The sequence below is a fragment of the Lissotriton helveticus genome, chromosome 3_1 (genome assembly GCF_964261635.1).
Source record: "Lissotriton helveticus chromosome 3_1, aLisHel1.1, whole genome shotgun sequence".
Taxonomy (NCBI): domain Eukaryota; kingdom Metazoa; phylum Chordata; class Amphibia; order Caudata; family Salamandridae; genus Lissotriton; species Lissotriton helveticus.
This window is the reverse complement of record NC_136061.1, coordinates 1,790,290,070-1,790,307,611: the sequence shown is the minus strand read 5'-3', so window position 1 is coordinate 1,790,307,611 and position 17,542 is coordinate 1,790,290,070. Positions and strand designations below refer to the sequence as shown.

Genomic DNA, 17,542 nt, shown 5'->3' with positions numbered 1-17,542 from the left:
GTCCAGCCGGCTGGTGACGAGGGCCTGGGTGACCGTCTTCCTGGTTTCGATCGGGATCCATCGGAAGATCTTGCGGAGCATGCGGAGGGTGTGAAAGCATGAAGAGGAGACGGTGTTGACTTGTCTGGTCATGGAGAGGGAGGAGTCCAGGATGAAGCCCAGGTTGTGTGCGTGGTCTGTTGGCTTGGGAGCGGTGCCCAGGGCGGGGGCCACCAGGAGTCGTTCCAGGCGGAGGGCGATGGTCTCAGGATGAGGACTTCCGTCTTGTCTGAGTTTAGTTTCAAGCGGCTGTTCTTCATCCACTCGGCGACGTCTTTCATCCCTTCGTGGAGGCTGGTTCTAGCGGTGGCGGGGTCTCTGGTGAGGGAGAGGATCAGCTGGGTGTCGACGGCGTAGGAGATGATATTGAGGTTGTGTCGGCATGCGATGGCTGCGAGGGGTCTCATGTAGACGTTGAAGAGGGTGGGGCTGAGTGATGATCCTTGCGGGACGCCGCAGATGACTTCAGTGGCCTCGGAACGAAACGGGGGGAGGCGGACTCTCTGTGTTCTTCCAGCTAGGAACGAGATGATCCACTTCAGTGCCTTCTCTTGGATGCCGGTGTTGCTGAGGCGCTGGACTAGGGTGCGGTGGCAGACAGTGTCGAACGCTGCAGAGAGGTCCAGGAGGATGAGTGCCGCTGTTTTCCCGTTGTCGAGCAGGGCTCGGATGTCATCGGTGGCTGCGATGAGGGCGGTCTCGGTGCTGTGGTTGGCTCTGAAACCGGTTTGCGAGGGGTCGAGGGATCCATTCGTCTCGAGGAAGGCGACCAGCTGTCTGTTGACGGTCTTCTCGATGACTTTGGCAGAAAAAGGGAGGAGAGAGATGGGGCGGAAGTTCTTGAGGTCTGTGGGGTCCGCTGTTGGTTTCTTCAATAGGGCACTGAGCTCGGCATGCTTCCAGCTCTCAGGGAAGGTGGCGGTGTCGAAGGAGGTGTTGATGAGGTCTCGGAGTTGGGGTGCGATGGTGGAGACGGCTTTGTTGAAGATGTGGTGGGGGCAGGGGTCAGTCGGAGATCCGGAGTGGATGGTGTTCATCGTGCGGGCTGTGTCTTCGGTGGTCACTGCGGTCCAGGTTTGGAGGGTGGCGGTGGGGTGCGTTGGTTCGATGGTTGGGCGCGAGGATGGTGTGCCGAAGCTGTTTTGGATGTCAGCAATCTTGCGGTGGAAGAACGAGGCGAGGGAGTCGCAGAGATCTTGTGAAGGGGTGATGTCATTGTTGCTGGTTCTGGGGTTGGAGAACTCCTTGACGATGCTGAAGAGTTCCTTGCTGTCGTGGGCGTTGTTGTCCAGTCGATCCTTCAGTGATTTCTTCTTGGTGGTGCGGATGAGATGGTGGTGCTTGCGGGTCGCGTGTTTGAGGGCGGTCATGTTGTCAGTGGTCCGGTTGAGGAGCCAGGCTTTCTCGAGGGTGCGGCAGGTCTTCTTGGAGTCCTTGAGTTCGTCGGTGAACTAGGGGGCCTTCTTGCTTCTGGGTTTGCTGGGGGGGTTCTTCAGTGGTGCGAGGTCGTCGGCGCAGGCGGTCAGCCATTGCGTGAAGTTGCGGGCTGCTTCGTTGGGGTCCGGTGTGCTGGCAGGTGGGTTCTGGCTGAGGGAGGCGGTGAGCTGGTCGGCGGTGATCTTGCTCCAGCTCCTGTGAGGAACCTGTTTCGGGTAGTGGTGGGTGGTGGTTTTTCTGAAGCTGAAGTGGACGCAGCTGTGGTCGGTCCAGTGAAGTCCGGTGGAGTGGCTGAAGGCGATGTGCTTGCTGGATGAAAAGACGGGGTCGAGCGTGGGGCCGGTGTAGTGGGTGGGGGTGTTGACCAGTTGCTTGAGTCCGAGGTTGGCGAGGTTGTCCAGCAGGGTGACGGTGTTGCGGTCCTTGTTGTTCTCCAGGTGGAAGTTGTGGTCCCCTAGGAGGATGTAGTCGGCGGAGGGGAGGGCGTGTGGGCTGATGAAGTCCGTGATGTCTTCGCAGAATTGTGTGCGTGGTCCCGGGGGTCTGTAGAGGAGGGTTCCTCTGAGGGTCGTCTTTGGGTCGGTGTGGATCTGGAAGTGGAGGTGTTCGGCGGCGGTGTAGGTGTCATCGGCGTCGGTCGTGATGCGGATGGTGTTCTTGTGGACGATGGCGATGCCTCCTCCCGTCTGGTTGACGCGGTCCTTCCTGATGATCTTGTATCCATCCGGGATGGCGATGGCGATGTCGGGGGCTGAAGAGGCGTTCATCCATGTTTCAGTGAGGAAGGCGACGTCTGGTGATGTAGTGTCGAGCAGGTTCCAGATTTCGACGGCGTGTCTGTGGACGGAGCGGGTGTTGAGCAGGATGCACTTGAGGTGGTTGCTGATGGTGCTTGGCTTGGCGGGCGCGGTGCATTTTCGTCAGCTCACGGCCCACGGGAGCCATCTTAAACAGTCAAAGGGATTTGGAGCACCCTGCTGACACGTCACAGCTGAATTACCTCATGCATCATGGTCGATGTGGTTCAGTGTTACTCGCTTCACACACAGTTCTCACAGTTTGTTGGCCAGTGCCAGTACCAGCATTCTTTTCAAGTGTATCCCCAGACACGTGATTCTAGATTCCTCTTTCATCAGTGTGGAAAATGTTCATAGGTCGCTGGACGTGCTGCCACAGTTTCCTAAGGGTTAGTGCCACTCTCAGCACGCAGGTGCTCACAGAGCTCGTCAGCTCACGGCCCACGGGAGCCATCTTAAACAGTCAAAGGGATTTGGAGCACCCTGCTGACACGTCACAGCTGAATTACCTCATGCATCATGGTCGATGTGATTCAGTGTTACTCGCTTCACACACAGTTCTCACAGTTGGTTGGCCAGTGCCAGTACCAGTATTCTTTTCAAGTGTATCCCCAGACACGTGTTTCTAGATTCCTCTTTCATCAGTGGGGAAAATGTTCATAGGTCGCTGGACGTGCTGCTGCAGTTTCCTCAGGGTTAGTGCCACTCTCAGCACGCAGGTGCTCACAGAGCTCGTCAGTTCACGGCCCACGGGAGCCATCTTAAACAGTCAAAGGGATTTGGAGCACCCTGCTGACACGTCACAGCTGAATTACCTCATGCATCAACTTTCCCAACTTAAGCATGCAGGAAAACAACAATAATTAGATCTAGCATCCTAAGTATTCACATTAGCTAAAACAAGGTCAGCATATGTTTCAGGATTTTAATGTCTATTACAGATTTAGAAAATTCTGTATAACTACTTTTTATACCGCCATCCCAACCTTAGCACAGAAAAATGGCATTGTAGCAGGTCTTCAAAGTGGCAACTCAGAGGGATTCTAAAGAAGTAATTAAGTTATAATGTAATAACTGTTTGCACAGTAAAGTGTTTTGTAACCTGTTAAATTCCAATGTTGATTCATTTTAAAATACACATGAAATAACACTTTCAAGGACAAATTCCCTTGTTTCCCTCTAAAAAAATAAAAGTGCGAATAGAGATGTGCACTGTTGTCATGCTCTTCCAGTCCATCTCAACTCCTCTCTCAAATACAGGAGACATGTGGAATACAAAGACAACCCATAATATCCCAGCTCTCTTCCTCACATTCACAACAAACATAGTTTGACATTGTATGCAGTAGTGAAGTGGGACCAGCCCCATAGTGTACTGAGTGAGTACAGTCAGTGAGTCTGACCCTCTCCAGGAGAATTTAGTGGGGCAAATTATACACAAGTCCTTATTCTCCCCACGAATTTCTTGTTGACCCATAAGGGCAGACTAGCATTGATTTTATGTTGGGAATCTCCAGATTAAACAAATCAAGTGTACTTCTATCAGGGCAGAAAGATTGAGAAGCACAGTTTTAAAATGTGAAAAGTTTATAATTGGCACCCAACAGGCCATTAGCTTGTTAATGTGTTTAACTCACTCCTTTTTTTTCTCTGCCCTTTGGTATGTGGGGGGCGAATATTGAGGTAGAGTTGGTCAAAATTGGTGTGCACCCTGAATATCAAACTCACAATGTCAGTGGACAGAATATTGAGGACAAAATATTTAAAAGAAATATCAAAAGCTAAGGGGCTGATTACGACTTTTGCACAGTTTTGCCAGCTCTCTGCTGACACAGCTGTGCCAAAGCCACACAAGGACCACCTGCCGTGTTACGAGTTGAACTTATGTACGTCAGGCAGTCTTTCGCCTTTCCCATGGTGGTGCCTGGAAAAGAGGCACCGCAATGGGAACGACAAAAAAGTTCCAGCGTGGCATGGATGGTGACGTCCATGTTATGCTGGAGCTTTGGGAGAAAACAGACAGAGCGGAACATGTTATGCCCCAATGAATGTATCCCCTTGGTGAGGGGGACATGGGGGCCCTGTAGGTGTCTTTGTTCCACCACTGCCAGCTTTTTCATGGAGGGGCTCCCGCAATGAAATGGCTAGCGGTGTCGGAACTTGTAACATGGTGAGCGAGACTGCGCCAGTCCCGCTCAGCATGTTACATTTTGGGGCAGGTCTGCCACCGCCAAGAAATGACAGTTCCATGGGGCAGCTGGTGGTCCTCTGCCGCACCGACTTTTAAATTTGTAATGCAGCAGATGGACCACTGCAAGTCTGGTGGTCTTAAGGCCACCAGATTCATAATCAGGCCCTTATGTTGTACATATGCCAACAAAGTACATACACGTGCAGTTCAGAATAGTAAATCTATGCTTTCCTACATGCACTCACTATTCAATATTTTGTCTCACACTATCCTGCCCTGGACATTCTTGTATCTCGATATTGTTGGTGTTGCTATTCAGCAGTAGGACTATCAAAATGAGCATTCGAAAGTTCAATGAATAATATCCAGCCTGCTTAGCTTCATCATGTTTATTGACTGCTTTATTATAAATAAGAGAAGCATTCTGTGGGAGTCAGGGTGTTCCTGTACTAACACTACTGGTCAATAATTAAGGGTATGATCTTGCTGTTCACAGGTGTGAAACTAAAGTCAACCTGTGGAAGAAATGAAGGCACTCCTGGGACTTGCATTGTTGCTCGCATTCTTTGAAAGGACGTATTCTGGTGGTGAGTATCAGACCTTTTAATGTATGTTTTTCAACCTTTTTGGGAAATAACCATATGAGAGTCAAAGGAACTGCTTTGAAGATGCTTAGTGGTAGATTTAGCAGAGATGCCACACACCAGTCCAACCCTGGGTGAGCAACAGGACTGCGGACTGTGTCCCTCCCTTGCTGCAGTGCAGTGAAACAAGAACCATTGTATCCAGCCCATGCTACTGTGCAGGAAGGAGGAGACCATTATATCCACCCTATGCTGCAATGCAATATTCCCCAGAACATACATTTACCAGCCCCTGCTGTGGTGCAGGAGCCCCAAGATATTTACGTCCAATTCCTGTGCAGTTCAGTATTTGTGACATTATTATATCCACATCCAGCAGCAGTATTTTAACCCTGGAATCATTATGTATGACTGACAGTATTTATAAAGCGCACTACTGCTGAGGCGTCTTGGCGCTTGGGTAAAATAGACTGAGACATAACCACTAACACATTAAAGTTGGGTAAAGAGCCATGTCTTGATTTCTTTCCTGAAAGCCAATCTGTTAGGTAATCTTCTCAAATGTACTGGTAGTGTGTTCCAGAGTTTGGATGCTAGAAAGGAAAATCGTTTTCCTCCGCAGCGTACTCTTTTTATCTTAGGAAGTTGTACAAGGCCAAGGGTGGATGACCTTAAAAGCCGCAGAGGTAGGTAATGTGAGAAGAGAGCTTGTACATCCTCGGCCCCACCTCCAAACAAAGCTTTGTGCACCAGGCAAAGTGCCTTAAAATCAATACGTCGTCGTACTGGAAGCCAGTGAAGTTGTTTTATAGCTTTCAATGTAGACTGGTGTTTAGATAACCCAAGCAGAACTCTGGCTGCCGCGTTCTGAATAGATTGAAGTTTAGCCAGTTTAGTAGCACCTGCTCCGGAATAAAGGGCGTTGCAATAATCAATTCTAGATCAAATGGCGGCTACTATCTTTGTTTTCCTCAAAGAAAAGGGAATGTAAAGTAGAATCTTTCTCAAGCCCCTTAGCATAAAAAAGCATGCAGACGAGACTTGATTAATCTGCGACGCCCAAGTGAGATTTTTATCGAACATAAATCCGAGATTCCTGGCCTTTATAACCGGCACGGGGCAAGTGCCGGCTGTAGTAGGCCACCACAGCTGATTCCAGATTGAATCTTTCAGACCAAACTCCTAGACCTCAGTTTTCTCAGTTTGTGAAGTGTAGGAACTTCAGGGTCATTAGATGTACCCACATTTGCAGTGAAAGAACTCAGGGATTTTCGGTCCAATCTATTCTAGAACACAGGGACTTCTGAGTATTATTACAACCTCCCCCAGGACCAGTACAATGAAATCATTAAGCTCCTCTTTTGAAACACTACAGGAACCCTATCATTCTTATGTTCATTGTGTTCTGAAGTGCAAGAAAGTGGGATTCATATGTGTATTGAATATGCTGTGCCTAAATCCTGACATACGTATGTCAATCCCAGGCTACACTGCTGGCAGTCCAAGGTCATAACTCCCAGCACCCTGCTGTGATTCATGACCAACAGTTCATTGTGCATTAAAGTTGCAGGGCATGAGATATTTGTTGTTTTGTTATTTTCAAATACTAAGTCGATCATGTCTTGTGTTGTGTCTGACCGTTGTATTGCTGGGAATCTTCCCATGCTTAGTAGAGGCACTAATACTGAAAAAGATTTAGTACTTAAAAAAATTACTTTTCATGATAGTACCTCTTTATGTATTAAATATATCCCATACAGTTACCTACACTCCCTCCTAAATATTTATATTGAGGTGCTATGACTACAGATGGTCATATTTTGGGAATTTGTGTTTCCACACAATTTGCACTAGCCCTTGGTGATACTAAATCATCTTGCACCGAAAAATTGTAAGGGAAATTAATTAATGGCACAAAGTAAAACATTTTTTTTAGGACCAGCCAGATCCTGAGTCAAATAAATCCATATTAAACCAAAATATTATATCTGCAATGCAATAGAGTTTGGGATCTAATTTTTGGATTCTTTCAGAACATCCGTTAAAAGGTTGACCAGCCCTGAAATCAACCACTGGAGAGTTCACTCTCTTTTAGACACTCTTCATATATTGATTCCTCTATCACTTTCATTAGTTGGACCACCATATTTGAATTAACTTTCATTTAGCAGTTTACGTTAGATATCATGATTACTTAAGCAGAATTTGATATTCTAAATCTATCAATGATCAATACTAGTTATGTACTAAATTAAACGTCCACCGGCAAAGTTGAATACAATTTGCAAGTTTTGCATGTCATGAAATTTTAAAGCGTGTGAACTTGATATAACTTTTGCTGTGCTTGAAGTTTTCTCTAAAATGCATTTTTTAAAGAGCACTGTCTCTTTAAAAAATTGGATGTGAATTCTTACATGAAATCTGAATTTCTGTAGGTATTCTTGCATGAAGGTTGTCTTGCTCACCTTTCTGAACTTTGCCAACTTCACATTGGTTGCAAAGATCCCAAATTCCCAAAGTTTAATATGCCAAAATCGAGATTCTAAATATATTGCAAATGAGTCCTCTGCCTTTTCTACTACCTGCCTCATACTGTAAACTAGTGATACATTTGCTATATTTCCCACAAAATCGAACTGGTTGCATTAATCCAGACTGTTGTCACTAACAAACTCAGAACTAGGCAATCCTGACATCTTCTACCGCCAGTTTGTTTAGATTTTATTTTGCAATGCAATGGGTGATTGACTTCACTCCTACAAGAGTTAAATCTACCAGCCTAGACTTGTGTGGTTGTTCTTCCTATCGTCTTCATCTTTTAAATTATTTTTGTAATTCAGGTAAGTTGATATTGTCATCAAGTTCTTCAACAAGTTTAATAATGTCTCTTCAAGAGTATATGTAGAATGTTACCTAGTCAACTGCCAATCCTTCATTCTGAGAACTGGGAATTGTTTCCTAGAATGATAACAGATCAGCTTGTAACTTTAGTTTTCACCAACCTCTTTAAGCTTCTGTTAAACTTCATCTCCTTTAGCTGCTTCTCTGTAAGTTCCAATGAGACTTGCTTGAGTGGCTATGACAGAATTCTGACCAGAAAAGTATCACAGTACAAAAATATTGCAGAAAAGATATTGAGGTACAAATATTGACCTTGCATGCATACAGTGTGAAGTACAATAATATCACCTACAAAATATTGCGTCCCCAAGTATCAACATTACACAGGGCAGATGTAAATAAATGTAGTTAACATTATAATAATAAAAGAAAATACATTCATAAAAATATATATTACAAATATTAATATTGTTATAACACAAAAAAGAAATGTATACAAATATACATACCTAAAAGGAAAAGAGAAAGTTCTAGTACATATGTTAATAAAATACTTGTAATATGCAAAATCTAATATAAATCATATCCAAAAATACAATATAATTATGTACATTTATTGATTCTGTACAAAAATTTAAAAAAACTATATATTTATAGCACCAGATAGATTTTAATATATAATAACACATACCAAAACTAGAGTACATTAAAACAATTAAAAAAAAAACATAATTAAACAACAATATAATACCTTAAAATATAAATCTTGTATATAAATAAATAAATATATTCATATGAAAAGAAACCAAAAAATAAAATCCAATAAAAAAAATTACAAAATAACATTCCAGAACCCTACTAAAAGCATAATGTTCTAAACATCTGGAAAAGTACTTCAATATTGAGGACAAAAAGTAATGTTTAGTACTTAAATCCAATCTAACAGATGTTAAAAAGTACATATTTGAAGGGGCCAAATAAATTATTCTTAGTTCAATTTAAGAAAGTTGTGGAAAGTACATACATTGAATGGCCATATTTGCTAAAATAATCCAGTCTATCCATTAGGAAAAGTGCATACATTGGGGGTGAGATTTCTTACTCTAATTCCAATCTAACAAATACTGGAGATAGTACTTACATTGGGGATGTGTGTTATGGAGGGGCTTGTCAGTAAGACTTATTATTTCACCAAAAGTTGGGAAAGTGCGCACACTGACAGGAGGGTCATATTTACTATTTTAATTCCAATTCAACAAACATTGGGAAGAAAAGATAAAACATTTGTAATAAAGAAAACAAATACATAATATTACATTTGAAAAAAAGTAAATCTACTTTTTAAAAATAATACAAATAAACACAATATGTAATACAATTAGTTCAAACAACATTGAAATTAACAGTGCACCTGAAAATCACCAGTAAAACTCACAAACACTAAAACAATTCTATCATGATTTATATAGCAATTACTTACATTACAATATATTTCCTTTTACAATGAAACAATATAAATATTTATTTCATATCAAAATCAATTAAAAAACACAATTAGATCCACAACATACAATACAACTCAGTAAAATCAACTGATTAAAAATATTCTGTGAAATAATACATATCTCTTATAAATGTATTGCAAACTCCTATTGTGAAATTTAAAAATAAAAATAAACATAATTAATTCATTAATCAACTAATATACACTATATATTAAAACCCTCCCCCAAACTGGCAATAAACGTCACAACAAAATGTAAACTTTAATGCATAAATACAAAATGTATTACCACATTTTACAAATAAATAACAATTAAAACATTTAAAAGCATAAAAGACTCTACCTATTCAATAGTCCAATAAACCCAATGACCTGAAAAATGCTTAATTAAAATTAAAATCTTTGACATTTAAAAATCTAATTAACATTGAAAAGTAAAACAAAATCTAAATTAAATTATCTTTAACTACCTGAAAACATTTGCAGGGGGAGGGACGCATGTGCCTTCCTCCATATAGTCAATTCAGCCCCGGTCTGGGTTTTCCTTATAGTTAATGTATGGGATATAGTTTACCTTTTCTTTGCCACTCCATAGTTTTAGTTAGCATTTCCAGAGATAAAAATTCCTTGGATTTTTGAGCCTTCATAAATTTGACAAATGTCAACAAAACTTTCCAGACTCATCCTTCCTTCTTAATTGGCAAATGATGGAAAGTTTAGCGGTGAATGTTTAAGGGGGTGCAAAGAATAAATGGAGGGGGGAGTCCCAAAACAGGTTTTGACCATAATATATTTTACATAACGGCTGAACAGATTGTAATGAAATTTCCCTGCAATGTACAATAGACTATGCAGATGATCCTTTTTGCCATTGCAAGAGGTGTTATGAAGTAGTTATGTAGTTAAAAGAGCAACAACCTAGTACCACAGTACTACTCAAAATAGCAAGGAACCCCAAAACATAAAGTTGATTGCATATGTAAAGGCCCAGTTTTACTACATGAACAACTGAAAGGCCCATTTCCGGTCGTGTGCTAATGGAAACCAATAAACAAATACGTAACACATTGAATACAACTTAATCTTCATAAGTTTTATTTGCATGCTCTCTGGCTCACAAAAAAAACTTAAGCACAACAAGCCAAACAAAAAACATCTTCCTTAAGCGCTCCTGTGCAACAAAATCCTTGGGAGGGCTGGCATTCCCAATGGGCTTGCAAATTGGGAGAGGCTCATTAATATTATTGAGCCTCACAATTTGCGACCCCATTGGAAATCACAAACAGTGTTAAACACACTGTTGTACATTTCATTTAGCGCTTCATAATTTGCGACTCGCAATGTGTTGCCAATTGTGAGGCGCTAAATGAAATGGTCGTAAATCTGGCCCTTGGTTAGAATTCCTGAAGATAGTAGTTCCTTGAATTTTTGTTCCCTAATACCTTTCCATCCATTTGATGAATCACCACAAAACTTCTGTACATATCTGAATTTATGAGTACTCAAACTAGCATGTGATTCAGAAGGCATTTTTTTTGCAGAGTTTTATATAGCGCGAACTTGACCCGAATCAGGTATCAGAGCGCTTTACATAGCACCAGTCACGTTACATGAGGACACACATTCATTTTTGTTAGGCGCGGGTGAGATTAAGTGATATGCCCAGAATCACAGGATGTTCAGCGTCATGGCTGAGACTCGAATCCAGTTCCCCACATTCGAGGTCGACCGCCCTAGCCGTTAGGCCAACTCCTCTTTCTTACACACTGGCTTATACAGTGAAATCCAATTGCTGATAACAAATACTCTACTATTCTCGTTTTGCTAGTTTTGGACTTGCCGCCACCGCCAAGAGTCAGTTTCCTGCATTTTACCTTGGGGGCACTCAGGGCAAGCAGCCGCCACCACCGAGAGTCACCGGGGGCCATTTTCAGCGCAGACGGACGCCGGAGGGGAGGAGAACTACACCTCCCAGCGTCCCCTGTGCCGCGCACGCCGCTGACGGCACTACATAGCACCAGGAGGCGCACAAAAGGACGCTCGGGCATCCGCGCACGTCCCGCAAAGCCCAGGCCATGGGCGGGCCCGTCCGCGCCCATCATAGGCCGGAAGAGGCTTGGCTGGGCCATCCTTCTAAGAAGCTGGACTCAGTACTCTGTACAAGTTTTGTGGTATTGTATAATTTACTGTTTGTTGTCTTATACACTACTGGTTAAAGTATGAATAAGAACAATACTTCTAAAGGCAGGTCAGTTGCAGGGCACTTCGATGCTTTTTTGTTATGGGCAGAATCCGTCCTCATCCACGAAATTCAGCTTACTGAGCGAAGACTGTCCCTTGAACCCCCTCTCCCTCCCAGTAGACTCTCTCTGACGCCTACAATATTGGCATCGAATGTGACAGCCAATGACGAGACCCCCTCTTTAATTACTGGTTCCCCAGGCCAGGTTGGACTAGGTTCCCCCGTTGAGCACTGTTTTAGTATCATCATCTGGGCATAACACTGCAAGTCCGCATGTAAAAACTAGAGGACAGAAGGCGAAATGTAAACACAATCACACATATAATGAGGAACTCCCCTCAATGCCTCTTAAAGTGAAGGGTAAAAATAATACAAAACAACGCAAAGCTGTTGCCAATCCTCCAGGAAGGAGGATTGGCAACTCTGTGCGAAATAATTCAGGTAAACTGGAAGAGGATGAGAACTTTTGGGGCAGAATGGAGACATTGTTGTCGACTCTTTTAGAGCCTATGCACTTAAAAATTACTATTATTGAAGCCCATGTAGCTAAAATGGAGGAGATGATGCATAACATCTGTCAATCCGCCCAGACGGCTCCTACCAATGCATTAGCACCCCCCCCCCCCGTAAAATGACAGAAAATCCCAAGAGCTTGATTTCTGATCCTGCTAATCCCGGACAATCAAAGAGCAGGGAGGTTAATAATACATTAGAACATAATAACCCTGCCCGTATAAACGGAACCAGTGAAGCAAACCCAGGAGGGTCAAACAGGGGAGGTAACGATGCTAGTGAGAATGTCCGAAACCAACTAGGCCAAAGGGATAATTCATACAACCCTTCACTAATTCTAAACTTACCACCAGAAGCCACTCCATATACGGTTGTCTTGGCTAATGTCCCAGTTTTACCTCCGAATGTTTTCGAACACTGGATTTAAAAACTCTCTGTTCTCTGATTTCAAAATGGCCAGAAGGATTAGCTGGGTTGGTACATCCTCCAAATCCTTAAATGATGATTGTGTTGTTTTAACCTTTAGGGCCCCACATTTGGTACGTACCATCATTGAGAGGGGTTTAAACGGGCCTGTTAATGCTCATGACATTATTATCCTACCTTTATCGCCCCTTGGAACCTGTAATGCATCCAAGCCCTCAGCGTCTAGCCGAAAATTATCTGGGAGCTAGACAATCAAGATATCGTATACCGACATCATACCACTTTGAGGTTTTGAGTGGCTTGGAAAATAATGACTGACTGCAGTTCGAGACGTTTGTTAAGTTACCTAGTCAAACAGGTCAGCATAAAAACACTCTCAATCAGGGGGATCTAGTGAGTGAGAGGGTGGAGGAGCCCAGGATCGTTGGGATTGAGGGTACAAATAATTAGCTGGCTGTTCTTGAAGCCACCTCTCGGATAGTGCAAAGTAATGGGTCTTCATTGGAAGGTGTTAATATTCCTGTTTCTGCCCCAACTTTTGCTGAATCCTCATTATGCCACATTGTTTCCTGGAACCATGCCTAAATTAAATCAAGAGGTGCTTTGTTTTCAGGAAACTTGGACCAAGGAATTGGTCCATTTAAATGGGTATAGGACGTTTCATACCCCGGCTGTTTTGGCCGTGAGTGGGAGAGCAAGGGGGGGGGCTGAGTGTAAATCTCTCAAACAATTTGAATTTAAAACTGGTTACAGAGCCTGTCAAAGATGTCTATTACCAACTTCTTGTGCTGTTTCTTCTATTGCTTTGGTCAATTTTTATAATAATATCCCTTTGGGTGCACTATGGAATGTTAATAATAATAGGTCTAAAGCATTGTCCTGCCTTGTTAAAAGTAGGAGGATAGATATGATGCTTGTTTTGGCAGGTGATTATAACTGTACATTATGTAGAAATGCTGAAGATAACCGATGCGGCGCATTGTGGGAAGAGGGTACGTGTCCCTCTCATTTCAGTCATACTGACTTGGGTGAACAACTAAAGGAATTACTTAATAGTTTTGATCTTGGTTTTGTAAACGAATTATGCGCACTGCCATCCCCCCTCCCTCCAACATTTAATGGTAGGGGTTGTCGCTCTACTATTGATTATGTTCTTGCTACTAGTAATCTTGCTAATAGAATCCATTCTTTCAAAGTCTCTGATAACCCACTTAGTTATCATTTTCCTCTTTGCCTGGCCATCATACTGCCAACGAAGAATACTATAAGTATTAATAAAAGAGATTGAGTTCTAGATAACGTATCTATTGGTAGTACCAATGGTTATTCCTTACGATGGGCCATGGTTGACCAATCGGAAATACTTAAACTAGTAATTGGTAAAATTATGTCAAAGTTTGCGCTTGAGTAAAGATACCGCTCCTGTAACTCTTCTAGCCTCTTTTTTAACAATCACAAACACAATAAGGAATTCCCTTATTAGGCAACATAAAAATAACAGAGCTCAGGGAGGATGGTTTGACTCTAGATGCACCCAAGCTTACGCACTCTTAAAGAAAGAATTACATAAAAACCCAAGAAGTACTTCTGAGGTGAGGAGATTGAGGAATCTATATAAATTAGCGGTCAGAGACAGGAAGAACACGATAAAATAAGAGGCTTGGGAGGCTTTGGACATTGCCTCCGTAAACAACGATAGTGAAGGATTCTGGAAGGTTATTAGAACTCCCTTTCTAGTTGAGGAGACTGGTCCTAAAATTGAGATAGGTATCCCAGAAATGGATTAAGCATTTTGCTCAGGTTTATGAGGGAGCTGACACCTCACTTGCTCCTTGTCCCATTATTCGTAATTCTAAATCAATGGACCTGGCGTTTACTTTGGAGGAAGTTGAAAGGGCCCTTCATGCTAGCCAGGGTGGTAAGGCTCCTGGCCCAGACGGAGTCCCCATAGACATATTTAAGGCAAGTGTCTCTCTGTGGGCTCCTCTTCTGGTCCAGGTGCTTAATGCAAGCTGTAATACTGGTTTCTTACCTACCTGAGTGGAGTCCATTATCGAGCCTATCTTCAAAAAGAAGGATAGACATGAGCCGGGATGCTATAGACCGATCTCCTTGTTGGATTCTTTTACAAAGGTAGCTGGGCGGATAATCTTGGAACGTCTCCTGGATTGGGCTGACGAAAATTCCATCCTATCTGATCTACAATATGGATTCCGGGCCGGTCTAGGAACTGTAGAGCAAGGCCTAAATCTCTTAATGCTGGCGGGGAAATAGAGGAGGGCTAAGAAAGGAAACCTGTTTTTAGCTTTTGCGGACGTCTCGGCCGCATTTGACTGCGTGGTCCACTCTAAATTATGGAGTTTGCTGGGAGACTTAGGGGTTGATGAAAATATTATTTATTTTCTTAAGCGTTTTTATAGTGACGCTTCAGCTCCAGTCCGCTACGGTCTGAAGGGTGAACGCACGGCCGCAGTCCCGATTAGGAGTGGAGTCAGGCAGAGATGTGTCCTGACTCCATTCCTTTTTAATTTGTATATAAATGGGCTGGAGGCTGCCTTGTGCAGAGATAATTTAGATTCCCTGTATGTATCAGGCCGTCTAATTCTAGCTCTTTTGTATGCAGACGATGCCGTGCTGATGTCACGTACTCAAGTGGGCCTACAACGCGTGGTGGATAGCTTTACCCTTTTCATGAAAGATCTTGGATTAAGGGTAAACTCCTCCAAAACATTAATTATGCACTGTGGTAGGGGTTTTAAGGCTAATAGAGCTGTTTTTATTGCAGGACAGAAGCTTGAGGCCACCAAACAATTTTCTTATCTAGGCATACTGTTTGCACAGAATGACTATTGGGCCCAAGCTGTAGCAGCAAAGAAATTGGCGATATTACGCTCTACTTCTGCCCTCACCATTTTTGCCAAAAAATTGGGTAAAAGACCACCAGTTGATTTAATTAAAATATACAAGGCAAAATGTGTATCTGCTTCTATCTATGGGAGTGGGGTATGGGGGTTTGCCGACTCTACACCAATTCAGAAAGTCGAAAACTCCATTTTAAAATATATCTTAGCTGTCCCAAGCATTACCTCAGGGTATATCTGCCATGCAGAATTTGGCCTTCCATTCATATCTGATTTAATTAAGCTTGAGCCTGTGCTATTATGTCACAGGCTGTGGACAAAAGAGGAAACAACGCTGAATAGGGATATCCTTTCAGATATTTTGAAACTGGAAGGAGCAATGAGGATTCCCTGGTTGAGATACGTGTATAAATTTTGTAAGGATCTTGGCAAACCAGAATACTTTCTGAATCCTCTTACTATCTCAGCAGAAACCAGAAAAGAACTTAGGAAATAGGGCTTGACACTGTTGGATAACTTAAGAATGTTAACAGAGAAAATAAAGCCAACTGTCCTGCAACATCAAACGTTATTAGCCACTTTTAATATTTAACCCTATTTGATTTTTGTTCCCGGCAATTATGATAGATTGTTACTGACTCCCTTCAGGCTGGGGATCTTCCATAGATTAGTTAGTTTTCCAGTTAATAATGATTGGTTGCGAGATCTCCAGCCTTGTCCCTGTGATAATGTATCTCCCTAAACCACCATTCATGTTATCTTATTTTGTAAATGTTATGCTACTGTTAGGCGTGGGATACTGGTGCCTTTTTTTAAACAGATGAGAATACATCAATGTCGCCCAGCTTTATTATGTTTACAATATCTGGATAATGAAAGAGGCGTTCTAACTACAGCTTTCCTGAAAAAAGTGGTATGTTGGAGGAAAAGCATGGTTACTTCGTTGCACTTTTTGTATAGTGATGATGATTTGAGCTGAAACCAGTTAATAATGAAATACTGAATATGTTTTTTAATGTGTCTTTTTTATACTTTTGTGATTTAATAACATGAAATGAAATTTGGACATTGTTTTTCTTTTTTTTTGTCCACAGTTGCATCAAGTGACAAACCAGTTAAGTTCACACAGTTATTATACATAGATTCTGACACTTATGAAATACAAATCCAGTAATTCTTGTCATTTAAACAATCATTGACATTTCTTATTCATGTCTCCTCCAAATACTTTTTGATGGGAGCCCAAATTAACAAGCCTAACCGTTTTTTCCTAGCACCTTTTAACGCATACAAACTCCATTCTATTTCAAATATATTATATAGTTTTGCTCTCTAAAATTCAAATGTTGGTGCTTCCGGTTGTAACCATTCAGTTGCAATACATAAACGTGCAACGGTAGTGCCAAGAAATAAAAAATATTTATATTTACAGAGTACTGTGCCCTCTCCAACAGCTTGTCCTCCTCCTAATATCATAAGAGCAGGAGATAGTTTAACCGGATTATAAAGAACCATGGAGAGAAAACTTTCTATACTAGTTAAAAAGTGCATTAATTTAGAACAATTAAAAAAAATATGCAATATATCTGCATCCGCCCCGCCACAGCGAAAGCATTTGCCATCATATAATGAGCCCCAAGTTGCCATCTTTTTAGGGGTATAAGAAAGTCTAAACAAAGTCTTGTAAACTTGGGTCTTTAAATTAGCCGAAAGACAAACCTCCTTGGCCATCAATATAATGTCAAGAACATCAAATTCTGGTTCGCCTAGTTGGTTCTGCCAGTAAATATCGTATTTCTGTAGATCATCCATTCTACACTCCATCAGAATCTGATATAAAATACCAATCCTTTTCCTTAGGTGAATTGCTTCTACTAATTTATTAGGAACAGGTTTAATTTGAAGAAAATTGAGGTAACCCATATTTAACAGCTAACGTTCCAAATATAGCTAGTGTCCCATCAGTTTCATATAAATTCCCTATTTTACATATACCTTTCTTTGACCACTCCTTAGCCACTCCATCCCAAAAAACCGAAGGAAGTAATTTATCTGCATTAAATGGAGTATAGTATGTTATCTTCTCAAACTTCATGATTTTAGATAC

General features: G+C 42.1%; 1 protein-coding gene across 1 annotated transcript in view; it reads left to right on the top strand.

The window, feature by feature from the left end:
- Positions 1–4,956: 4,956 nt before the first annotated feature.
- The window catches only part of LOC144823813 (uncharacterized), a 135,889-nt gene continuing 123,303 nt past the window's right edge, over positions 4,957–17,542 (top strand). The window contains exon 1 of the mRNA XM_078682668.1: positions 4,957–5,051. Within this exon, the coding sequence (XP_078538794.1) occupies positions 4,991–5,051 (61 nt within the window). The 5' untranslated portion in view covers positions 4,957–4,990. The remainder of the gene's footprint in view (positions 5,052–17,542) is intronic.